General features: G+C 39.9%; 2 protein-coding genes across 2 annotated transcripts; both read left to right on the forward strand.

The window, feature by feature from the left end:
• Positions 1 to 6957: 6957 nt before the first annotated feature.
• LOC101912029 (transmembrane 4 L6 family member 1) lies at positions 6958 to 20424 on the forward strand. Its single transcript, XM_055817143.1, has 7 exons — positions 6958 to 9562; positions 10960 to 11018; positions 12798 to 12869; positions 17069 to 17158; positions 17248 to 17396; positions 18750 to 18930; positions 19853 to 20424. Exons 1-7 carry the CDS (start codon positions 9448 to 9450, stop codon positions 19865 to 19867), a joined length of 681 nt encoding a protein of 226 aa, XP_055673118.1. The 5' UTR covers positions 6958 to 9447; the 3' UTR covers positions 19868 to 20424.
• On the forward strand, positions 13198 to 15935 carry LOC129785376 (transmembrane 4 L6 family member 1-like). The gene has a single exon (XM_055817144.1). It carries the CDS (start codon positions 15146 to 15148, stop codon positions 15398 to 15400), a length of 255 nt encoding a protein of 84 aa, XP_055673119.1. The 5' UTR covers positions 13198 to 15145; the 3' UTR covers positions 15401 to 15935.
• Positions 20425 to 24123: the final 3699 nt, after the last annotated feature.

The following is a 24123-nucleotide window of genomic DNA, read 5'->3' on the forward strand; positions in this document are numbered from 1 at the left end:
AATATCTGAATACACAGTGCTTTTTATTATGCAGTAACAATGGACATTTTAAAATGTGTGGTAAATCTAATGTGATTGTACTTTTTTTGTTGCCACTTTCAGTTATGGGTCACAATAGAGTTGACTGTGCATGTGCTGACTGAGGTCATGAAACTCTGCTTCACTGATGCATTCTCAATCTGTGCTGACCCCAACAAAGTTCTGGTACTTAGAAAAAAAAGCCTGTCCAGAGCCAATGCTGAGGAGCGTTCTCAACTAATTACCTTTAAAAAGTATTTTTTCTTTTCATGCGTTTGGATCAGGCAAGTACAAGAATACTCTGTAGTATGAGGAGAAACTCTCGTACTGGAGATTTTAATCTGCTTCTGTACATATGATGGTCATAAGACTTCCCTCAGAATTACTTAGTTTGAAGTATGTCTGTCTCTGTTAAATAATTTGGCTCAGAAAATTCTTTGGTTTTAGAGCATTGGTTCGTGTATACCATTGTACTGCTTAAAACATGAAAGGAGTAGGAAAAGAGTAAATAACAATTGATAAATTGCAGTAAAGACTTACTAGAAACAATTAGTCTGCAGATTTTAAATAAACTAAAAAGTATAGAAATAGAAGAGGTGCACTGATCAGAGAACCAAATACTACAGCACGCCCCAGAGTTTTGAAGTCTTAGTGTATCTATAGGTGTCTGTGCCTCTTGACAACTGGTTTCTTCAGTACTGACTGTCGCACAAGGCAGTAAATGCAGTGTCAGCAGCATCCTTCCGTTAGGCAGAGGAGAGGGGAGAGCACCTACCTTCAGTCAGAGATGACTGCAGCTCTCATAAGAGCTTTGCTGCTTTCTGTGGCAAATGTTCAGGCCCTGAATTTCTGCCCCCAACCAAGCATTCAGCATGGCAGGAACTGCACCCACATGCGCAGAGCAGAACGTGGAAGAACACTGCAGCAGAGCTCTCCAAACATGCTCCATGTGGCTCTGCTTCCCTACCAGCCAGCCTTCAGCACTATCCTTTCTGTTTAATGATTTTGCTCCATTAGTGTTTTTGAAGGGCAGAAATGAAATACTGGAGGCTGATGGGGATTGCCGTCTGGTCAAATTCAGTAAGGTGTGTGCTTAGCAAGATCTTGTAGCTGAAAGTCATAATCTTTTGTACAATGCCAGCCTTACTGAAGGAAAATGAAGAAAGTCCGATGAGCACAATGGTTACTCTTGTACAGGTGGAAATTCCCATGTGTTTAAGTACCAGGCTGTGTTAGTCTGTTTTTGTGTACTTTAGATAGGTCTGTTTACTTTAATTCATTGGCAGGATTGTGTTTGAACTTAACCAAATATTAGTTATAAAGTTGAAATGCCTTATTGATATAGGCATTGCATGGCTATGAGAGGACTTTGGCTCCGTCCAGTACTTTGTCTTTCATATGATAACATCTGTCATTTTGAAGTGTCTGTCTGAAACTTGGTGTGTCACGTTTGTTTCAGATTATCTTTTATATTACCAGTTTGGAGTTATTCTCCTTAAACTTTCTCCAGTTCTGTACTAACGTGAGGAGTCTAGACTATCCAGCTAATCCAGCCCTTTGCTTTAATAAGGCAAGTATGGGTTAAGATTGTATTTTTGTCATTTACCTGTATTAATATGTCCTCTGGTTCCAGTAGGACAGTTCACAAGATGGGGTGAGTTATGTCTTGTAGCTATACAGTGGTTTATTTTTAGCTGAGCCAGAATTTTTATTTATGTTAAACTTTATTGTTTTCTGCATTTCAGAGTAGAAATATAGTTCTGAATATGTCTTGACATTAGAACTGAGTCAGTTTACTTCCCTGTGGTGGTTCAAGGCAATGCCTGCTCTTTCATTAAGTGCAACTGCATGGGCTTTGGCACAGGGGTTGTTCCAGGTGGCTGAGAATTTATGCTGCAAGTGAGAAGATCTTTCCCAATATAACAGGTTCTAGTGTGTGTGAAGACTCTCTGAGAGGATAATCGGAGTCCAAACTGTACTATTCTTACAGGACAGGACAGCTAATATTCAGATTTTTTAAATACGTATTTCCTGTTCTTGTTAAGTTCTGTCTGACTGATTGTTGTTTTATGCCAAGCCACCTTTGTGCAACTGGAGAACAGGGGTGGAGTTTCAGCCTTTTCTGCCTGTGTTCTCATTCTGCATCGCAGATGTGAAATTCCAGGAGAGGACTGACTGACGTGTGTTGGCCAAGTCCAGGAGGTGAAGTTGTCTCACTCCTTCACTAGCCTCAGCAGGTCAGCCCTGTTTCCATGCAGAGCTATGCAAATACAGTCTTGATGAAGTTACGTTTGGGGTGCTGTGGCCACAGTTAAACCTTTTTATATTTAAGGCAAAGAAAGATAGAAATGTTTTCCATGACTTATAAGATACTTGAAAGTGATTCCTTTAGTGCTGCGAGATTATACTGCCCCAACAACTTGTGTACCCTGTAACCCGTATGTATAGAACTCTTGTTTTTACCAGTGGCAATAATTTCTTTTTTCCTTTTTTTCTTTTTTTCTTTTTTTTTTTCTTTTTGTAAACATAATTTAGAAGGTTAAGGAAGTTTTTATGAGTTCTTTGCAACATGTGCTTGTAAATTCTAGATCTTCATTTTATTTTGAGAGAAAAGTAGAAATGTCGTATGTTTCTTGGATTACTGTTTTATAGTCTTTGCACCAGTTAAGCACCCAGATGGGAGTGGGATTTGCTCTGTTACTTGTTTTTCACAATGGGGAAATTCTTGTACTTGCTCTGTTTCTGTGCATATTTCTTTGGATGGATTCTGTTGCTATATGTATTTCCACACTCCCCACACACCCCTTTTCTTTCCTTGTTTGCTCCCCTTTTACTCAGCTAAAGGGGTGGCCCAAAAACTTTAAGTGTAGCAGGTTGTATGATTCTCTCTTCATCAGATATAGTTAAGTAGTAGAGTTTATTTTTAAATATCAAATGCAGCAGAAATTTAATCATTGTTAAAGATCAATAACAATACAGGTTTGGCATAGACAGTAAGTTCTCAAACTTTGTACTTGAGGGGAAAAAGTAAGTAATCCAAATTCTGCCCTGGCAACATTTATTCATTCAGAATCCTGAAATGCCAAGACTGACGTACTAATGATAAACTTTAATAGCATCATATCGTGTATGTTACTTAGCAATATACTGTTTAGACATTTGTCATAGTTTAACCCCAGCCAGTAACAAAGCACCACTCAGCTGCTTGTTCACATCTCAGTGCGGTAGGGGAGAGAACTGAAAGAGCAGAAGTGAGAAAACTCATGGAATGAGGTAAGAACAGTTTAATAATTGAAATAAAATAATAATAATAAATTGTAATGAAAAGGAAAATAACAAAAAGAGAAAGAAATAAACCCCAAGAAAAACCAGTGATGCAAATGATAAACCATACCTCACCACCAACTGACCAATGCCCAGCCTGTTCCCAAGCAGCAGGCAGCCAGCCCCTGGCCAAATACCACTGCCTCCCACCCCTCCTCCCCATTTATATGCTGAGCATGATGACGTATGGTGTGGAATATCCCCTGGTCAGCTGTCCCAGTGGTGTCCCCTCCCGGCTTCTTGTGCCCCCCAGGATGCTTGCTGGCAGGGCATGAGAAGCTGAAAAGCCCTTGACTTAGTGTAAGCACTGCTCAGCAATGACTAAAACATCAGTGTGTTAGCAACATCATTCTCATCCTAAATCCAAACCACAGCACTGTACCAGCTGTGAGGAAGGAAATTAACTCTGTGGCAGCTAAAACCAAAACAGCATTTTTGTTTGCATCAGTGTAATTTTTTTAAACTGAATTAATGGGTCTCATTCTGTGGCAAAATTGTGTCCTTTTGTAAAGAAAATTGCTTCCTGCCAAAAGGAAAATGGCAATATGTAGTTCTTTGGTTTTGTCTGTTAGCTAGCTAATTTCCATTGATACTTGTAAAAGCCATCATATCTTGTGGACCATACAATTGTTCTTATTTCCCAAAGAATTTCTGCAGTTTATGTATTACACATACATTTTCACTTAAACTTTGACATTTACTAATCACAAATATGCACATCTGTATTTGGGAGACTTAACACTGACACAAGTCTGCAATTTTTTAACTCTACTTGTACAGTTAAATAGTATAAATAGTACTAAATGTTTGGGGTTTTTTTAATAGCTAAAATTGCTTTTACCACTCAATAAATATAATGTATCTGATCTTGTGTAGGAGAGAGCATATAGGACAGCAATCCACAAGGATTTACATGTATACCTACTGTCCAATGGCAGGATATTTCACTCCAGATTTATGTTGACTGTGACATTTCTGTTATGTAACTTTGAGAAGGAGCAGAAAGCATCAGCTTTTGATTCTCTGTGAAAAATTTAACTTGTGTCTTAGCCAAAGAAATTACAGATGCTACACATCGAAAGTCATGGTTTATTGTATGATGAAGAAATCTTGAGGCAGTTCATTTAGCAGCTTGCAAGTCAGTTTCTATGAATGTTTTTACACTGGTAGCCTATGGCAGGTAAAAAAGATAGGCATAGCTATTCAGATCCGAAGGCTGAAAGTAACCACTCTGAAGAATTCCTCTATGCTTATTGGAATGCTAGAATTGTAGCTTCCTCAGATCAAAAAAATGTTTAAGACTATTCCTGACTACTGCACTGTAGTTGAGGGACCTAGATTCTAGTGTGCACAGTGTTTCCTCGGCATAGGTCTGCCATGTTTTGTGCATGCAGCAGTTGCCATACACACTGACAAGGTATTTTTCTGTATGTCTGAACTCAGGCAGCAGCTGAGAGAGAGAAACTCCTGAATGCACATTTCAGTAATGCCACAATAGGCTGTAAGTGGCAGGCTTAGAAACAGCATCATGCAGATGCGTTCAGGGGCTGGTACATTCCTGATGCTCACTATGCTGAGCAGACAGGCTGGCTTCTCCACTCCCAAATATTTTGCAGATGTTAAAATGGCAATATAGGTGTTACAGAAATCCCTCAGTGGGGCTGCTGTCTGCTTTTCATTGTTTTCCCCTTCCATCTTCAGCTGAATACATAAGTGACTATTACAAGGGCAAAACTGACAGCATATGAAGTTAAGACTTTTTAACATCAGTTACTTTATTTTGGCCACAGCTGTATTTTATATAGGTGTTTATTCTGTGTATCACTTTGTAGAAAACATCAAACTGTATAAATACTGTGAGTGTGATGTCATTTTCTGGGATTTCTTTTTTTCCTGCTGATGTTAACAGAGACATGCAGCTGAAAGTGGACTCCTGCAGAGATACAAGTGGCTACAGTAGTCATTGGCATGTCTGCCTTGATAGTCTCCTTTTAACCGTTGGTACCTACTGATGTGTATGCTGAGCATCCTCTGGTGAATGTTTCACAGGCTGCCACCAGTCCTGCCCACTTCTCTACAGTCAGGGTCACTACGTACCCTCTCAGATGTTATAATCACAGGCTTGCTGATCAGATCGGTTTTAGTGGCTGACATGCACGATTACTGTGACTTGGTTGTTCTTTCAACGATGTAGTCAAGTATAATCTATCTTTCGTTTGCTTATATAAGGTATATTATGTTTATGCTCTTTCAGACTAGAGGAGGTAACCTCTCCCTCTCTAGCAGCCACTGAAAATGCCTCATGGCAGGGACACGTCCATGTCACATCATCAGTCCCACCCTAGCAACTGCTGCAGACAGTCATGAATGTCTGAGCTCTGTCAGCGTGATGGAAGAATTCATGCAGACACAAGGGCAGGTGCAGGTAACACTTGCTTTTTGGTGGTGTACTGACAGATGGAAGGCTTCACTGCTTTTTGCTCGGGAGAGGCAGGATGTAGAAACCCACAGTCACACGAAGCCCTCCTACCTTGATGTTTGTATGTTATCGCTTAGCCTGCTGACCTGTGTTTGTAGGTTTATTTACTTATTTTCTGTTGTTATAAAAGAGCTTCTGAATCTCCTAATTGGAAAATGCTACAAAGAAGATGCAAAATACTTGTGAAAGCAGCTTTCACATTCAGAGATCTAATAGTTGTGCTCTCCCAAAGAGAAATGTGAGGACAAAAGTCCTTTCTAGTGATCTGTGCATGTTTTTATTCTGTTTGTTCACTGCTGTGGAATGTGCTAGAGATAAATGGAAAGTGTAAGTGAGAGGATGATGAGCCAGAGCTTCCTCACAAACTGTATTCCTTCCTCAGATTGCAAGATGGAGTCTATAACCACTTCTGTCACTGGTTTTATGCTTTTCTTAGATGTTGCATGTCTCTCTTTAGTTTAGTAAGCCTATTGGTTGTCCCTGGTGATGGAGGATGAGAGCTAACACAGGCTTGCAAACAGTTTTAAAAAAATGTGTAGCCAAAGCAGATATGGTGAAGAGCTGGATTAAACTTAGTCTGCTTTGTATACATCTGTTTTATTCACTACAGTTATCCTCTTCCTGTTTCCTCCCTTTGTGATGCTCCTAAGAGCTGCAGGTACACCCTTTTTCTTCTGTAGCTCGTGTCACACATGAGCCCATACCTTTCTTGTAGAGTCTAGAGCTATGTTTTCATTAGAACACAGAGGCTCAAGAATAGGGCAATATAGGACATGCGAGTGAATTTCTGCTTCTTCAGCCTCTGTTCCCAGTTATCAGTAAGCCTTTGACTTTGCTAGCATGAGGTGTCTGCATTAAACTTCCACAAGGACAAATATCAGGCCTCTGAAGTTGAATTTAAAATATTTTTTGCAAAGGCAGCTTCTGGGCAAAAGAGCAGTCTTTCTGTGAAGTGTCAGAAGATGTTTTGTGAGATTTATTGCATTGTGTACGCTCTACCTCATTGTAGAACTTTGCTTAATCTTTTTAAAGGTGCTACTAAATATCCTAGAGTGTGGGATGAATCCTCAACAAGCCTTAGCTGCTGCCTGGATTTGCTTGAACTCGTCCGAAAGAGGTATGATCTCAATTCAGTGCTTGAAAAGTGAACAGTTAGGCCAGGAACTTCCAATTGTACCACAGACACAGTAGCCGAAGCAACTGCGAGGACCATGTTGCCAGCAGTTCTCACCATTTTCTATACGTAGCAGAGAAGGGGTGATGTAGTACTGTCGCACTTGCTGTTCTCAGGCCTGTTGGTAAAGGAGTATTTTGCTTGCTTAGCGCATAATCGGAAATAAAATAAACTTCTTGCTATGAGGTGGCATGGAAACATCCTTGTTATGATAGTCTTTTTGAATTTCTTGTGGATTAATCAGCGACCCACTTAGAAAGTCTGCATATGAAGAACTGTGTAATGGCTTTAAAACTATAGTGGTTCCACAGGATGCATCGTAATTTTCCTTCAGCGTTTTGTATGCCCCTGATTTGCACTCAGTTAGTAAGCCCTATGACTTCAACTTAGGGCAGAGTGTAATTGATCAAAATCTTGGAAGTTGATGGAGTATAACACAAAAATACCTCAAGGTGTTTTGCTTGACAGGCAGGTGCTATTGTTGACATGGCTGCAGTTTCCTCAAAGACAGTGCCTGCCTTTTTGGATGAAAGTGTTACTTGACGCAGCTCAGATACTAGGGAAGGACTGTGATATTTATTTTTATTTTTTTTTGTCCTCAACTTTAGTGGAGACTTCCAGTATTTTTGTTTTGTTTCCCTTGTCTTTGTGCTTCTGGAGAGCTATAAGTGGGACTACTTGTCTGCTGTGTGAAGATCTGTAAAAGAAAAAATATGGTTTACTTCCTTTTTTAACTTAACATATAGTAGTAGTGCTCTTCCTGGAAGAGGTCTCATTTGGAACTGGCTGATGAACCACATCTGGTGCTACTGAAGCCTTCAGGATTTGACTTAGTGGGTATGATGCCTTAGTTCAGTTCCTGTTATTTCAGAGTGCATTGTGCCTGACTCCTGTGCCACCAGTAGCTGTTACTGAGCATTGTCATCTTACACAGAAGGCAGATGGTGTCTGTAACTTGAAGATGGTATTTCATGAGCTGTTGTAGAAGACTTGAGAGCCAGAGGTCACTGGAGCTGGTGGCCCATGAGTTGGTGCAAGAGAGCCTGTGTGGTCATGGCCTGATTATCACTAGAGGGAGCTGGTGGAAGTCGTGGGGCTTTCTGTCTTCCAAGCACTTGCAGAAAGTCCTGTGGGCAGGATCTGACCACTAAGGAGATGGCTATGGAATGGATGTGTGTGTAATTCTGCGGCATTAACTTCCATGTTTAGGTGCACTGGTGGCATGAATACTTTTAGCTGTAATTATAGTTCAAAGGAATATAAAACTCCTAATTCATGAACTTAGGTCTTGCCCCACCCTCCAAACCAAGCTGCAGTTCATGAGAATGGCAACCACATACATGATTTAGAAGGACCTTGCAAAAGCAGCAGCCACAGCAAAGCATTGTATGTCATACACGCACCATCTGGCAGACAGGTATCTTGTATGTCTACACAGAATACGGTCTCAGTTGTATTGTTCCAGTGCGTTTCCTTAAAAAAAGGCTAACAATTAACTAGAACGTGATCAGTGTTAAATGATATTTTTCTCCTGCTTTTCTCTATTAAATGTTGCTCAGATTAAAAGGGATCTTCTGTAGTCTGATTTATTCTTTAACTGTAGTTTTTAATTTTTTTTTTTTGTAATTAACATTCTGCTATTAAAAACATGTGCTACATTTATATAACATTTTTGAGGTCTTGATGTGCCTGGTGGAGGAACATGACCATGAAATAGTTGGCTATATGATTGACAGCCATGTTAAGGACCAAATGGTAGCAAAATTTCAGTGCACTGAGTGTATATTGTTAAATGAATTTCAGAGTTCCAATTTAAATGATGATAACAGACGTTGATGGAAGGGTGGGAGTGTGGTTTAGGAAATCATCTTTCAAGACTTTCGTGGTCATGTCTGATTTTCTCTTCGGATTGTGATATATGTGAAACAGTTACTACTGATACTGAAAGATTTGCAAGCAAATACAGTGTGCTGCAATATCAGTCATGATGGCACGGAAGACACATTAATTTTAAACACTAAATTTCACATTTTACTGCTATGGAATCAATACATGGACTGTTCCTAGCCAAGCAGTAGTTGTGAGATCATTCAGCAAGAATGATTTTAAAAGTTTTTAACTGGCATGAACTTACTAATGGCTAATTCCAGAGACAAGACGGCATGAACAATGCATGAGGCATATGCTAGTGAAACAAAATGGGCAATGAAATTTGTTCCTTTCCTTTTCTTTCCTTTCCTTCTTCTTGACCCTACAGATCTAAAATATATATGGTATGATAGAGGTAAATTTTTTTTTCCCCCTCTAGATTAGAGGTAAGTAGAAAACTACTCACGGGATCACTATGAGAAACACAAAGAGGTATGATGGTTGGCTTTTGCTGCACAAGAGCCGAAGACATAACCATGATAATTTTTATTGCATGTTTTATTCTCTGAAGTGTCAGAATTAGATGTCTTCTACTGAATGTCTGTTTTATGCATATTGCTACAGGGGAGAGGAGCCACAAGAGTGGCATTTCAAGCCTCAAGACAGTCTGTTCATCATACAGTGCTACACAGAGATAGGTATGCTAAGCTAATCCTGATTCTCTGATTCATACAGCCATTACATATGCACAGTATAAAACAAGAGTATGCTTATAGTACAGTAATAGTAATACTTCATGCTTGTTTAACTTTTGCAAGGATGTCACGGTTTTGGAGTTAAACTAGAAATACAGAATGCAAAGCTGTGTGTAAATACTACAGTCCAAGGGAAACAAACTTTTGTTGGCCATTTTGCGTGACCCGGGTTTCACCCACAGGCTGTGGCAGGGGTAGAGGTAGAATTTGTTTGTCTTGTGTCCTACTTTTATTGTAATAACATTGTTGCAAGAAGTGATGAATGCAGCTACATCATGGTTTTTAGATGTCACCAGAAAACAGGTTTTTTTGAAGTGGTTAATCTGATTGTGGAATGATGTTACAGTAGCATTGCAAGTCTAGGGTCAGTAATAGTTGTTCTAAGTTGGATTTATGGGTTCCCCTTTAAAGAGGGGAATTTCTATCTGCTTGTTTAGTGGTAGCTCTGCCCTGCTTGTAAGCTTTTGAATCTCCAAGCTGGTTGGTCAAGTGTCAAAACTACTTTTGTTGCATCATTGCTGACTCCTCCTTAGGTCAGCAATATTGCTAATACATTAAATCTGTATGTGTCAGTGTGTGTTGTTGCATTAAAGTGTGAGTGCTCAGTTCAAGCTGACTTCTGCTACAGTTCAGATCAGTCTTCTGTCTCAAAGTGATGGCAGAGATAGCAAGTGAGCATATGCATGTGTGCTATAGCTGGGTAAGGAGTGATTGCTTTTATGTTCAGTGATAGGTCTCATGGCAACAGGTGGTTGCTGCTTCTCAGAAGCAGCTCATTAGTTCATCCAAGGAACTGTCATATAATTAATAAAGGTCACCCAGAAACTTTCTTCTGGCAGTGGCCAGGAGACCATAGACCCCAAGGACTTCAAGGGAGCAGTTTCCTTTCTTGACTGTCCATGTGGGGTTTGCCGATTGATGCGCACTTGTGAGGTGGCGTGTCTGAGAACAATTATAGCTATGGCATAGTGTTTTTGTGGACAGTGGCTAGAAAACATGAGCAATGCATCATTTGGACATTGAGAAATGGATGGTCTCATGGATGGCTGTTTCTCCATTTGATTAAAGGGAAGTCCTAGGTGTTCCTGAGGTCACTGGGAGCTCTGTCTGGACAGCTGGCCAAGGGGCTTCCCTTAGTTTATATACCAGGTGACTGCATATTCATCATACATTCCCAGCAGCTGTCTGAGCTAGTGTTTGCCTCTGTGAGCAGTAACCTACTAGGCAGTAAGAGAAGAACAAGTGAGGATATCTTATAAGGGAATATGAGTGTGAATTCATAACCTGTGTCAATACAAATATGCTGGGTTGTCCAGTCTTTTCTTGCTATTGTTTCCTAGGCTGTGTCTCACCAAAGATGTCATGCAGTTACCACACCCTGCTAGTGCTTCCACAAGAGGTACTCCCTCCCATTAACCTTTTTTCAATGGTAGATAGACCAGCAGTTTTGCAGGAAAAGTTACAGTGAGAAACTCCCTGGTAAAAGTTGTAGTGTAGGGTGTCCAAATGGCAATGATGTTATAGTAAAGCTCCCTCAATTCGCATCTGACCAGTTATAAAGTAAAAAATGTTTATTTGTTTCAAGGCCCTTTGTTATTTTTTCTTTAGAAAAAATAAGTCAGGGTAATTGGAAGACGTGTCATGTCTGTTTCAGCTGTGTCTCTTGATCACTGTTGTGTCTTTTAGCAAGCCATGTCTAGGGGTGGCTATAAGACAGCGTAAAGCAGTAGGACTGACCGTTTGGAGTATTACAAGAAACTATTGGGAAGAAGCACCTTATGTTTTTCAGTAGAGCAGCATCTTTCTTTCCATTTTTCTGGCATCTTTAAATCTTTAAATAAATATAATTGCTTCTATTTGCTCAGAAATCACTGATGGCAGAAATGTTTATTGCAGGTGTTTCATTATTTGGTTATAAGGCATGAGAAAGTCTTTAGTTGCTAAAATAGTTTGGGGAAAAAAGAAAAAAAAAAAAAAGGCAACATTCAGTGGGAGGATTAACAAGATTAACACTGGGGATTTGGGATAGCTGAGCTATAAAAATCTTATGTCCATGAAGGGAATAGCAGCCAGACTGCCCTGACCATGTGCCAGAGAGGTAAGGAAAAAGGGATTTGGTTTTGTATGGCAATTCTCTTTGCTGTTTCTTCTGTTGATCATGATGAATCACTTTGGGAATCCAGCTTAAGGCGGAGATGCTAGATGTGGTTGTAGTTGAAGTAATTTGCTTTTTTTAGGATAAATGTGATACTTCATGGTTTTCTTTTTCTTGATAGAATCCTGTGGTTTGGGAGGTTTAGGGTTTGGGTTTTTTCCACTCTCTGCAGGCATTTGTTAACTTCACAAATTGTGGTAACTTTGACAGTCTTTGATAAACTGCTCCTCTCTACAATAGATAAACTTAGGACTTGTCAAAAAATATAGTAAGGGTTTCCAATACACCACTGAGCCTGAGAAAGTAATTTCTGTTACTCATATCGTACTGGTTGAGGAGCAGGTACAGAAGGCTGGAGAATGCTCTGCTTTTCAGAGCTTGAATGTGGAGAGCTCTTCTACTGTTTATGAGATCACTCACTTTTTGGCATCAGGAAACACTAGTCCCTTTCTAATATCTTTATTTTGTGAAAGAAGCAGGCTTTTGTCCTTCTGCCACAATGGAAGAACCAAACCAACAGTGACTATTAAGGTAGGGTTTTTTTGTTTTATAGAGGGGCTGCTGGATCCTTGGACCACATGTGAAATTAGTCTTGGTATTAGATATCTCAGTAATTGGAGAAGGCATCTAATTTTAGCCACTTCTCTGGCATGTGTCCTGCCCCGTGTAAGCACTGTTCTGCTGACAAACTTTATTCTGCAGAACTGGTGATAAGGGGATACAAGCCAGTGCCAGTTGCAGTAATTGTTTATAAACCAGCCCCCTTCTGCCAGGAGAGGATAATGGAAGTCTTTCACAATGGTTGTACCTGCGGGACCTTAGAGTCTGTGATCAAAATTGCTTCACTGCCCCTTTGATTGCCTTATCCTTCCTATACCACACTGCAGTAGGTGCTCCTCAGCCAGAGTTCAGGACTAGACCTACAGTCTAAAGTTAGGCTTTAGCCTAGAATTAGACTTTTTTTGTCTCTAATAACACTGGGTGATTGAGCGCGTTCTAATATCTATTCTTTTTCCGTGACAGGCATCAGAGCTACAGGAACAGTCCTGTGAGAGAGAAATAGTGGAGTTTCCCATGGGTGATGGGAAAGCACCTGTGAGTGAGTAAGCAATTATCTTACAATTTTAAGTGCAAGCACTGTGGTTCTTGTATAAGAGACTCAAAACCTGATTCTGGTTTTGTTTACACTAGTGTAAACTCTGCCATCTCATGGTGCTGGAGCATGTCACAAGCTGCAGGTTGGGCCCTGCTGTTCCTTGGGTTGTTGAGAAGCTCATGTTTGGCTACTGCTCGTGTGTGGGTCAGCTTCATCATTTAAAACTCAACCTGCCCACAATGCATTCCAAAAATCCACTGCTGCTCACTTTGTCAAGCAGTAAAATGAAGATTTATGAAACAAACAGACACAAGAAGTAAATAAGATTTCTGTAACCTATATGATAACATAAAAGAATGGTCTGAACTACTATTGTATTGTTTGGGGGATGAGGCAGGGGGTTAATAGTAACTGTAGACTGCAATGCTTGTGTGATGCCCACATGTTTGATAATGCACAGAATTTATTTTAAATATAGGAAGTTCTTGATTATGTGAAATTTTTTTTCAGATCAAATGTTTAGAAAAAAAATTATTCAGGTTACAAATAGAACAGATTTTAAATCTGCTTCCCGTTGGTCATGTGTATGGTGTGGTGTTTTTCTTGGGGGAGTTGTTTGGTTTTTTTAGCATAAACACAATAAAGGGAGTCTTCAGCTGAGCAGCTGTCTCCCTTCTGCAGAGGAAACTTGCAGGATGATGATAATGCTTGTTTTAGTCATCAGAGGTGAAGTGCACAATAATGGCAAGTCTATGTTTCTACAATTGGAGGATATTTCTCATAATGAAGGAAGTCTCTAAGGTCAACAGCCACAATACCCTGAGAAGTTACATCACAAAACCACATTTGCACAAGACAGCTGTCTGCCCCGCACCCCCTTTTTCTGTGTGCGCTCTCTCTCTCTCTCTCTCTCTCAGCTTCAGTGTTGCTCACATCTCTTGCAAGAATACCATGGATTTGGTTTGGACTTCTGTTCACAGTGTTATTTAGCTGTTAAAAAAAATAATACAACACCCACACCCCTTCCAAAAAAAACCAAAAAAAACCCAAACAAAAACCACGACCCACACTGAATATTTCTCCCCCTAAATAACTGAAAAAGTCTCACTATAGTCTTCTTATGTCCTGTACATTCCCAAACTCAGTTTGTCTAGCTGCTGGTTTTTGCAATGAGAATTACATAGTGTGATGATAATGGCAGCAGCAGCAGCACCACCTCCCAGATCTAGTCTGGGCCTCTGCATTTCTTAGTTATCTTCTGTCATGTGATGGTAGTGGATATGGCAGCTTATGCCTCTGTGCTGTACTGTATGTATGTGAAGAAGAAAGCTTTTGGCTATTTCAGCAAAATTTGCATGAGGGAAAAGAGCGAAGGCTAGATCTTAATTTTTTGGGATCACTTTGTATCACCATTTACTATGAAAACTGATGTTACTGGTACATGTAACTCAGTTTGGAAACCCCTGATATAACACATTTCTCTTTGTTAGGGTTTTTTCTTTTTTTTGTGCTTCTATACATGAAATTTCAATACAAGGACTATTTTATAATCTTCCTTTTGAAGCAGGTTTTCTCACCAGTGTTTGCTTGGTTTAGCTTTACAAATGGCTGTTAATCTAAATTCAGCTTGCCTTGTAATGGTAAGAATAAGGACACACCTTAGAAGGCTACCTGTCCGTTTTATTTGTTTTCCAGCCTCCTGATGAGGTTTTCTCTTATTCCGTCAGCAGGATAGAAAAGCAAGAGGTTGCTCTACATACTCCTCATTGCTGTAGACTTTATTCTATTTATACCCAAATCTCTGACTCAATACTGTTGAAGTCAGCTGAGTCTTTCCTTGGCTTCGGGTTGTTCTGAATCAGTCCATAAACCTAAAAGTCAAAGCTGCTTCTAACAAAGTAAGCAAACCCTTTTTCCTTTAGTTCCTAACAGAACTTGTGTTGTGGTTTAAGCCTGTTGTTCATGTCTAATCATGTTCACTGGTGATCATTCCAAGCACCATATATTAGAGTGAAATTACCCAGTATTCAGTATTTCCTTGATTGCATTTGGTTTGTCAACAATTATTGCATTTTAAAAGGGTGGTGTTTTTCTGCCATCCCTCACTCTGCAGCTGGGAATGGTAGTTATGAAGAGCTGTAAACGTCATCCAGGTCGCTAGGTAACCCTGAGTATTTAAGGAGGTGAGAATAAAGGCTGATCTTCTTTTAGGCGTGGACAGGTATGAGATAGGTTGGACTGGACTAGTTGAAGAAGGATTTGCAAAGCTGAGGACATGAGTTTTGTGAAGTGTGCTAGGTGTATTGGTTATAAGTTGCTCATCCTTGCATTGCTCAGCATTGTAGCCAACATCTTACTTTATTTTCCCAATGGCGAAACAAGATTTGCTTCAGAGCATCATCTCGGCAAATATGTGGAGTGCCTTCATGGCATTCTAGGTGGAGGCTTTTTGGTAAGTAATGAGCCAGTGGTTTTTTCAAGTTTATTTTGGAGCTACTTGGTATTACTGTTTCTTTACCAGTTACATTAATTTATTGATCAAATACCTCATCAACAGGTATGTCTGGAGTTGTATCAAAAGAAATTAAGTATATTACCCCATAGGTATTATTAGTTACTACTTGTTATCTTATCTGCAACATTATGTCACTGTAATGCTGAGAAAATCATAGGGTCTAGGTTGTGGAATCCAAATGCAAAACTGGAACCGAGCCTCTCAGTGGGTCATGGTTTGGATAAAGGGTTAAATCTTAATTTTTTTTGTTATATTATTGAACTATTCTCCTTTTAAATGTCCCTAGATAACTAGCATTTAGTTACAGATCATTAATTTCTGTTGTCTGAGATGTTGATGGTTATTTCTCTGCCTTAGCTCTTTATTCAGAGGAATTGAGTGGCAGTTATCAAAGCTTTGCATTTGAGTAACAGCAAAGCATGAAGAACTGAGTATGTTTATTATAGGACATTTTTAATCTGAAGATGCTGTTTTCTGCCTTTTCAGTTTTGTGGGCTACATTGTAGCATATTTAAGTTCCCTGACTCCAGGCTTCCTTTTTTCATTTGCTTTTAAAAGTTCTCTTAGGAATGTGCTACAGATCTCAAGGTGTCTACAAAGCACAAGCTGAAAAAGAGGGCCTTATCGTGCAGTCGATCTTGTGAGAGGCTGTGTTACAGCCCCGTTGGAACCTAGACTGGGATTTGCAAAGAACTGGCCTTTACACACAGAATAATACAAGTGAAATCAATGGAACTGCTCCTGGAACACACTTGTACAACTTCTTTCAGACCTGCAGCACTGGGGCTCAGCAATAGGTTTAAGTAAGGGCTGACAAGTATGTGACTGTTTAACTGGATAGTTTTTATGTTAGTGTCTTGTTAAATAAATCTGTGCAGTTTGCAGGTAATACTTTGCTCCTTCTTTATGGTTTTTCAAGGTACTCCTGGGTGTAGAGTCTGTAAGTGCACACTATTATTCAGTCCTGTTAGTGCTGGTGAGGAGGATGCTCTGTCTAATCAGCTCTGCTCCTTGATTTTATGCTAAAAGCTCTGGAGTATGGATGATTTATGTTTCTTACAGATAGCTTCTGCTTTATTACTTCGCATTTCTGTCACTGGAAACTGGTTGTGAAAACCTAGAGAAAGCTATATGTCTGTAATGAGATGTTTGCCTCAACTGGGCAAAATATTCCTAGGCTTTCTACTCTAGTCAGACTGATTTGTCACACAGACAGTGACGACTACTCTTCAGTAACTCACATGTTGGTAGTAGTTGGATTTTTTTTTTAACAAATAATTGTGAGAGGCTTATCTTGAAGTCCTCATTTGACAGGAAGTGAATGTATTTTTTTGCAAAGCTTGTATTTGCAGGATATAGCCTTTAATGTCAAACAAAAACTTTTAAAGTTGAAGTACTTTACAATGCAGCAATACCATGACCACGACAGGCTGTTCACACTCTTAAGTGCTGTGTATACACAGGGTGGAAACAGAAATATACCTTTCCTGGTATTGGTACTACTGATATTAACAGGAGATGCCCAGTGTGTTAAATAGGAGTAAAATTGAATAATCTATACAGACTGCCCCTCCCAACCCCTGCCAAGAAGCAATACAAATGAATGCAGTGGGAGGACTGTGTTTTATCTGCCCTGTCTGTGCAACAAAATAGAACAATGTGGTTGATTTGCTCTGTACCTAGGTGCTCATTCCAGCTGCAGTATTCATTGGGCTTCACAATGACAACTGCTGTGGGTGCTTTGGCCATGAGGACTGTGGGAAAAGCTGTGTGGTGAGTGAGCCTTTATGCTCCAGTCCCAGATAATGCCAAAGACAAAGTGGTGGATGTGTTAAAAGTTCATGTCTATGTTTGGTGTGCAGATGCTCTCCTCAGTTTTGGCAGCCTTTGTTGGGATCCTTGGTTCTGGATACTGCATAATCATTTCAGCACTGGGATTGTCTCATGGACCATATTGTTTTACTCACCTAGAAAGAAACTGGATCTATCCTTTCACTGAGTCTTCTGGAGGGTAAGTTGTCTGTTCATGAGGATGTTATATCTTCCCCCATGTACACATGGGCATTATTGCAGTACCTTTCAGCAATATCCGGTAACCATATACCAAGGTCCATTCATAAATGTATGCTTCTTGCTCACTAAGAAGTGAACAGATATCATCAATTACCCACACTGCTGTAGTTTAAAACCAAAGCAATATACCATCCTACAAAAAGGCATCTGACCATATATGTATGTACTGTTCATGTCCATGAACATCTATCTCTAACATAAAGTTTTAGGGCTTTGAGGGATTTACAAACTATGAATAGCAGTTGTTATGAATTTTTTCTTATCATTTGTGAGGTTTGCTTCTGAAGTTGCTTCGCCTCGGTGTAAACTGGCATAATACCTTCATTAATGACAATGGCATAGAAACTTTGTAAATGAAACTAGAAAAGGTTTATAAGAATCTTAGTACACCGCAGGGTGGAGAGGGTCAGAAGCACTTAATTATCCCTAATTAGGGTTCTCCAGGAAAACAAGCCTATGCAGCTGAGTTGTATGCTATTCGCCATTAATCCCCACAAATCCTGTAGGTTGGAAGAGGATTTGGTTTGCATCATGACATCCTGACATGCTTTTACAGTATCTGTGTGGTTAGCAACCTTGGGGCTGTTTCTAGTAAGTTTGTGGCTGATGCCACCCTAGAAACAGTACTAAGAAGCCACATAAAGCTCCTTTGCAGCAGAGTTTAAATTTTACGTTTCAGTTGCATCTCTCCCAAGAGAGGGCATTCTTCCTCCCCTACCCCCCACAACTATGGCTGAATATAGAACTGAGTTAAGTCTTTGCTGAAGGCTCATCAGTGCTGGTGTTCTGAAGACATGGGTGAGCAGTAACACCTGGAATACTGCAGTACCCGTCTGAATTTGCTGTTTGGCTCTTCCAGAGTGGGCATGAGCAGGCCCAAAGACAGCAGCAGCACAAGAGAGGAAGTGACACATTTGCTTCAGATCAGTAATTGCTGCTTTTAGAACAAAGGCCCAGTCCTGAAAAACTCTGTAGCTGTTTTGAGAAACAGCTTAACTCTTTCAGCTTTCTTGAGCATATGTCTTCCTTTAATCAGTAACAGAAGATTCTGCCTCTATAGCTTAGATTATTTTTTAAAAAAGAAATTAAGACTCAACAAAAATGTATGGTTATTATTTCAACATGTACTTAAACAGAGCAAACATTGCATGGAATAAACCATTGCATTTTCTGTTCCTACTTAGAGTGATTATCCTCGATGCAGTTACAAACTAGATGTAATTTGTTTCTGGTGTATGGTAAGCATCCTACTCTGTCACAATGTTAATATGCTTTTAATTGCTGTCTACAGGTACTTGTTTGAGTATAAAAAGTGGGCTGACTGTCTAGAACCTCAAAACATTGTGCAGTGGAACGTCACCCTCTTTTCCATCCTTCTTGTCTTGGGAGGAATAGAGTTCATTCTGTGCTTCATACAGATTATCAATGCCATTCTTGGAGGACTATGTGGGTTGTGCTGCAGTCATGAGGAGGTAAGCCATTAGTAATGGTAACAATGCTTCTCAGATGAACATGAAACACTATTGTTACTGATGCTGATGTGGACTCTTACTCAGCAGCTATTTTTTTAGGTGTTCTTAAGCAACAGTTCAGTGTAAAACTTTTTTTTTATTGCGCTGTTGTGTGTAGCATTTTCATGGAAGTATGTGACCACATGCTTTCAGCTGATTCCTCAGCTGTCACAGTGAAGTTAGTCTGTATAGGAGCTGGAAGGCTTTTTCCCCCTCCATGGCACATGTGGTCATGAACACTGTAAAGGTGATATAGCTGAAATACCAATCTCCTAGTGGTGGTCGTCTTTGCCATAGCCTAAACCATTGTTGTGTGGTGCAGTTTTGTGCTTGTTGTGACTATATTGCTTTAGCTTTGTATTTTGCTTGCAGCAGCTGGTGGAGGATGTGCCATATGTAATGAAAACTGCAGCATCCTGGCCTTACTTAGTAGAAGTAAGATAGGAGAAGGAATTAAATTGAGCATAGCTAACAAAACCTGCAGACAGATCTGAAGGGTTTTTTGAAGGAAGGGGTTTTTTTTCAGTGAAGAAGTGGAATTTCCTCCAAATTTCTTTAGAAATTTGAGTTTGATTCAAAGAGTTTGAGCATGTTGTTAACATCAGTATCGTAGTAGTAGTGTTGGGATTGCAATGGTTTAAGATACAAACCAGATGTCATTTGTATCACACACACACATTATGGCTAAGAATGTGTTTTACATTTTTAATTGCCATAGTTGAATGTTGGGGCTCTTTCAAAGCTATTACTGTCTTCTCATTCCTGTCTTCTATGCTGTAACTGCAGTATAAGAGAGCCATGCAGGTTAATTTTAGCTGTTATAGTTGGATCCAATATTAGTGTTCTTCCCCTTAATATGTGTTTCTTTTTGTTCCCCCTACAGACATACGTTTGCTAGAAACCTGGCAATTCATTGACATCGGTGTATGTGTGGTATATTGATTATTCTGTGGTTGGTTGGTTTCTGGTTGGTTTTCTATTATTATTCCATGCATACTAAAACGCACAGTTTGCTGTCAAACTGTGCTGTTGACATCAATTTAACTGACTTGGGGCCAGCCTTTGTCTCAGTCATACACAGGTTTTCTACTAACCTGCCTGTATCTAAAGGTAAAATGTATCCTGAATTTCTTTGGTTCATCTTAGTATAGGCAACTGCCTAAACACATCACTAAAGATGCTTTTTTTTTTTTTTTTTTTAACTTTCTACTGACACAACACATTACAGCTCGGTATTTTATGCTGCTTTCCCTATGAAGCTGCACTTTCATTCTGATGTTGGAATGAGCACAAACCCATTCTAATCTGGCCCTGATATAAATGAATACTCTGCTACAGCAAAAACAAAGCAGCAGTAAAATGTGGATGATCAAGGGCAGATACATGTACTTCACCTTTTCAGGATTTTTCTGAGCCTCTCCTGTATTTCACAAATAAAGATTTGTATTAAAAATACCCAGCAGATGTTGGTGATTCCTTCCCTGCCTCGTTGAGACACTGCTTTCCTGGTTTTAAAGTAAAGGACAGTGGTCGCATGAGAACATGAATATAAAGGAGTCAGGTTATAACCTGCTTTTCCTCTCCAGCAGGCTCTGCCAAAGTGGGAACTGCTTCACTGTTTGGTTTAGATCATTTAGCTGAACCAGGCAATGGTGCATCAACAAGGGTATGATAGTTCAATGACAGCTTTGTAGATACAGATACAACTGTGTACATGGAGCCTTAGTTCTGGGTATGGGCTGGCAGTTCATTGCTGATGGCCATTCCAAGGACTGGAGGGGAGGTCGCACACAGTTGAGCCACAGCTCTGTGTCCCTTCTGCTACTCTCCCAAGGAGGGCTTACCTCCCCTGGCTGCTTAGAGTCTAGAGACAAAACAAAATGTGGGTCTGGGTCCTGTTTTTTACATTATTCAGCAACCCCCCAGGCACAGCAGTGTTTGGAAAATACAGTGCAAATTCAGGTCAGCACTGATAGATTATTCTGAAATACTTGACTTCACCAGTAAGCAGCCTGGAGGCAGCATTCTGAGATCCTGTGCAAGAACCTCTGAAGCGTAGTTTGTAGCATATTACAGTGAATGTTTTATCAGAAGGTAAGGTAAATCTGAATTATATGCTTCCAACAGCATTGCTGGCAAGGTCACTATGCTACTGGCAATGGCATTTTTTAAGTGAAAAACAAAATGTGACATGTCATTTATCTCAAAGAAATGAGGCGCATTACTGTTATTGCTCAGTTTTGGAATCTAGCAGTTAATGTCATCTTTGAAAATGAGCAAGTTAGTTTCTGCTTGTGGGAGAAAAAGAATTTCCCACAGGTGTCAGTGTGTACTTAGTACTCTTTGTAACTAGGAGGATGGTCTTTAAAGGTAGCCAGAAACTTGAGGCTATCCCCTCAGGCTGTCCTCGAAGCCAAGTACAAATACATATCTGAAAAAAAGAAATTAACTGTGAAAATGAAATGGCATGCGCACATCCACTGTAGCAAAAGAGCTCACAGATGGGAAGAGTTTGTGTTTAGAATCTCAGGATATCTGCTTCTTGCAATACCATGTATTCATACATAAATACATAGGAGTCGTTGAGAGCAGTCTTTAATACTGTTTCTGCTTGCTTTGTTTATCCCTGTCATGCTGTGCTGTGGGAGGGAGGAGAATATGTGTGTATACAGACAGCAAATTCCTTGCAGCTGGTGTCTTTGTATGTGAAGAAACAATCCGCAAGTTTAAATTGTGTGGAGTGAGAGGCGGAAAAGAGGGTCTCAGTGGAATAAGGTATAATTCCCACTCAACTTACAGAGTTTTTGCCTTTATGCTTGCATACTTATTACTTGTCTTTCTGGTACAAAATAACTAATTAAAGAACTGAAACAATTTTAGAAATTCTAATTGAAAGAATGATTAGGCTAGAGTTTAGAATTAAAACTTTAGCTCACATCTATGTAGCACTAATGCATAGCATTATTGCTCAGTGTTTAGGTTGTCATTTTAAAAAGGCCAGTTCAATTCCTTTGTTGCCTGATGCATAAGACAATGTTTTGGCACTTTTATCAGTTACAGTGTGGAGAAGCGGTTCTTTTAGGTTATATTCATTTCAGTTAGCAGAGAAATCATTCATCCAGATTAAATGTGGCTTTTCGCTAATGGGCTCGGCATCAACTCGTGGATATTGACAGGAACGGGAAAGCACTTCTTGCAACACTTGGTGAGATATCTGAGAAACTGGTTTCCAGGTTTGCTTAATACTTAGGTTGCTTCCTGTTCTAGTATAGCATGCCAGCAAAAAAACCCACACATTGATTTGGTATTTGCAGGGCTCAGTTTAAATACAAAGTCATGATGCAGACTGCTATATTGCAAAATGCTGTTTCGGGTGTCATTTTCCAAGTGAGTTTCTCCTAATCGGAACAGATTACTGTGGGAAGTAGCAGCAAATTTTATGATAAACTAAGCTGCTTTCAATAGTAATTTTGGCCTTTGCTTTTAGGAGAAAAATATTTCAGCCTATTACGTGATCTCTGAGTTTTGGAATAAAAAAATCAATCCTAGGGATGTGATGTGCCTGCTTTTATTTCAGCTGTTTACTCTCATCTGTTAAGTGCAGTGTTGATGATATGAGTTCTGTCCATGTCTGTGAGCCTGCAAAGGGAAATTTGTCACTAATTTTGATGAGATGGAGGCCTGAAAAAAGTGTAGTGATTAGGGAGTAATACAGGTAATGCAGGAAGATTCTCAGAGTAAAGTCTGAGGACTTCAAAATGAAACCTCCTAGAATAAGAAGGGGAGAGGGAAAAGGGAGTGTCACAGCAGAGAATGGGTAGAAAAATGGTGTAATTGCATGAGTACTACCATGCCCATTTCCTTAGATGATCTCATTTGAAGCAATAGGAAGGAATTAGTTAGAACATGCAATGAAAAGAGGTTTTATGAGATCATGAGAGAAGCCTCATGTGTGCAGAGCCTAAAACAGCTCATGAGGAAACAGGAGGAAAATATGCCATAATGTCACTGCTTCTAAAATCAGCCTTCTTGCTTTTGATAGAGCCCTGATTTTTTGTTCTCTGACTATGACTTTCCTATAGAGTAAACCCTAAGCTTGTTCTGGAGCTACTTTTCTGATGGCTGACAAGGGGCATAAAAAGAAGGCTTGGGCTGTGCTGTGAGCATTCAAACTGCTCTGACTCTGGGTTACTAGCATGGATGTTTAGTTGCTTGGGGCTTAGGGAATGATGACACATGAAAATGGGGAAGCTGTCCGGCTTTGGCTTTGCACAGTGCAAAATGGCAGGCATTTCAAAAAACAGCCAGACCTTTTATCCTGCACAAGGAGTCACATGTACCTGGGTCAGATTGGTAGCTATGCATACTCAGCTGTAAGTACAGAATAGAACAACTGGAGAAACAGCAGGATTTAATTCGTAAACAGCTGAGCCACATAATGCTGTGGAAGAGCATAATTAAAGTGTTGATCATAAATGCCTGGCAGTTTCTAGCCAGTGTTATATGGGCTTCTGTTCTCTCTGCCAAGTGGCCAAGACTCAGCTTGGTGTTTTTGTGAGGCTGCCCCAAGTTAGCAGCAAGTGTTGGTTCACCCTTAGGGGGCTGTATCTGCCAAGCTCTGGCATTAATTCTTTGTAGTGTGAGGCAGTGCCCCTCTGTACAGAGACTGGATTTGTCATTTGGCAGCCCCATTCCCCTTCTGAGGTAGAAAAGACTCTGAGTGGCAGTAAGGCTGAGCAACCTGCCTCATGTCACAGAATATCTGCATCATAATCCTTGTTCTCGGGAGGAGTGCATTTCTAAGCAGTCACTAGGAAATGAGATTTTTTTTTTTTTTAAGTTCCTTCCTGAGTCTGACTAGTTTTAGGCATACTTCATTTGGAAGATCACAAAGGAGGATCTTACAGAAGGGGAACTGCCCCTCAAAGACATGTGCTTAGAAAGGACAATGAGTTTGGACAGCAATATTAACCTATTATTCTGCTAACTGTTAAGCACTTCTCTATCTCTGGAATCATACCCCATTTACCCAGTTCCTGTGAATATGAAGTGACTGAATCAAGCTGAGGAGGTCAAAACGCTTTTGATATTTAAAACCTTGTCATCTTTTTTTTTTTTAGTTTAGAAGAGCAAAACGTCTGAAGTTCATGAGAG

Source organism: Falco peregrinus, chromosome 12 (assembly GCF_023634155.1).
Source record: "Falco peregrinus isolate bFalPer1 chromosome 12, bFalPer1.pri, whole genome shotgun sequence".
Taxonomy (NCBI): Eukaryota; Metazoa; Chordata; class Aves; order Falconiformes; family Falconidae; genus Falco; species Falco peregrinus.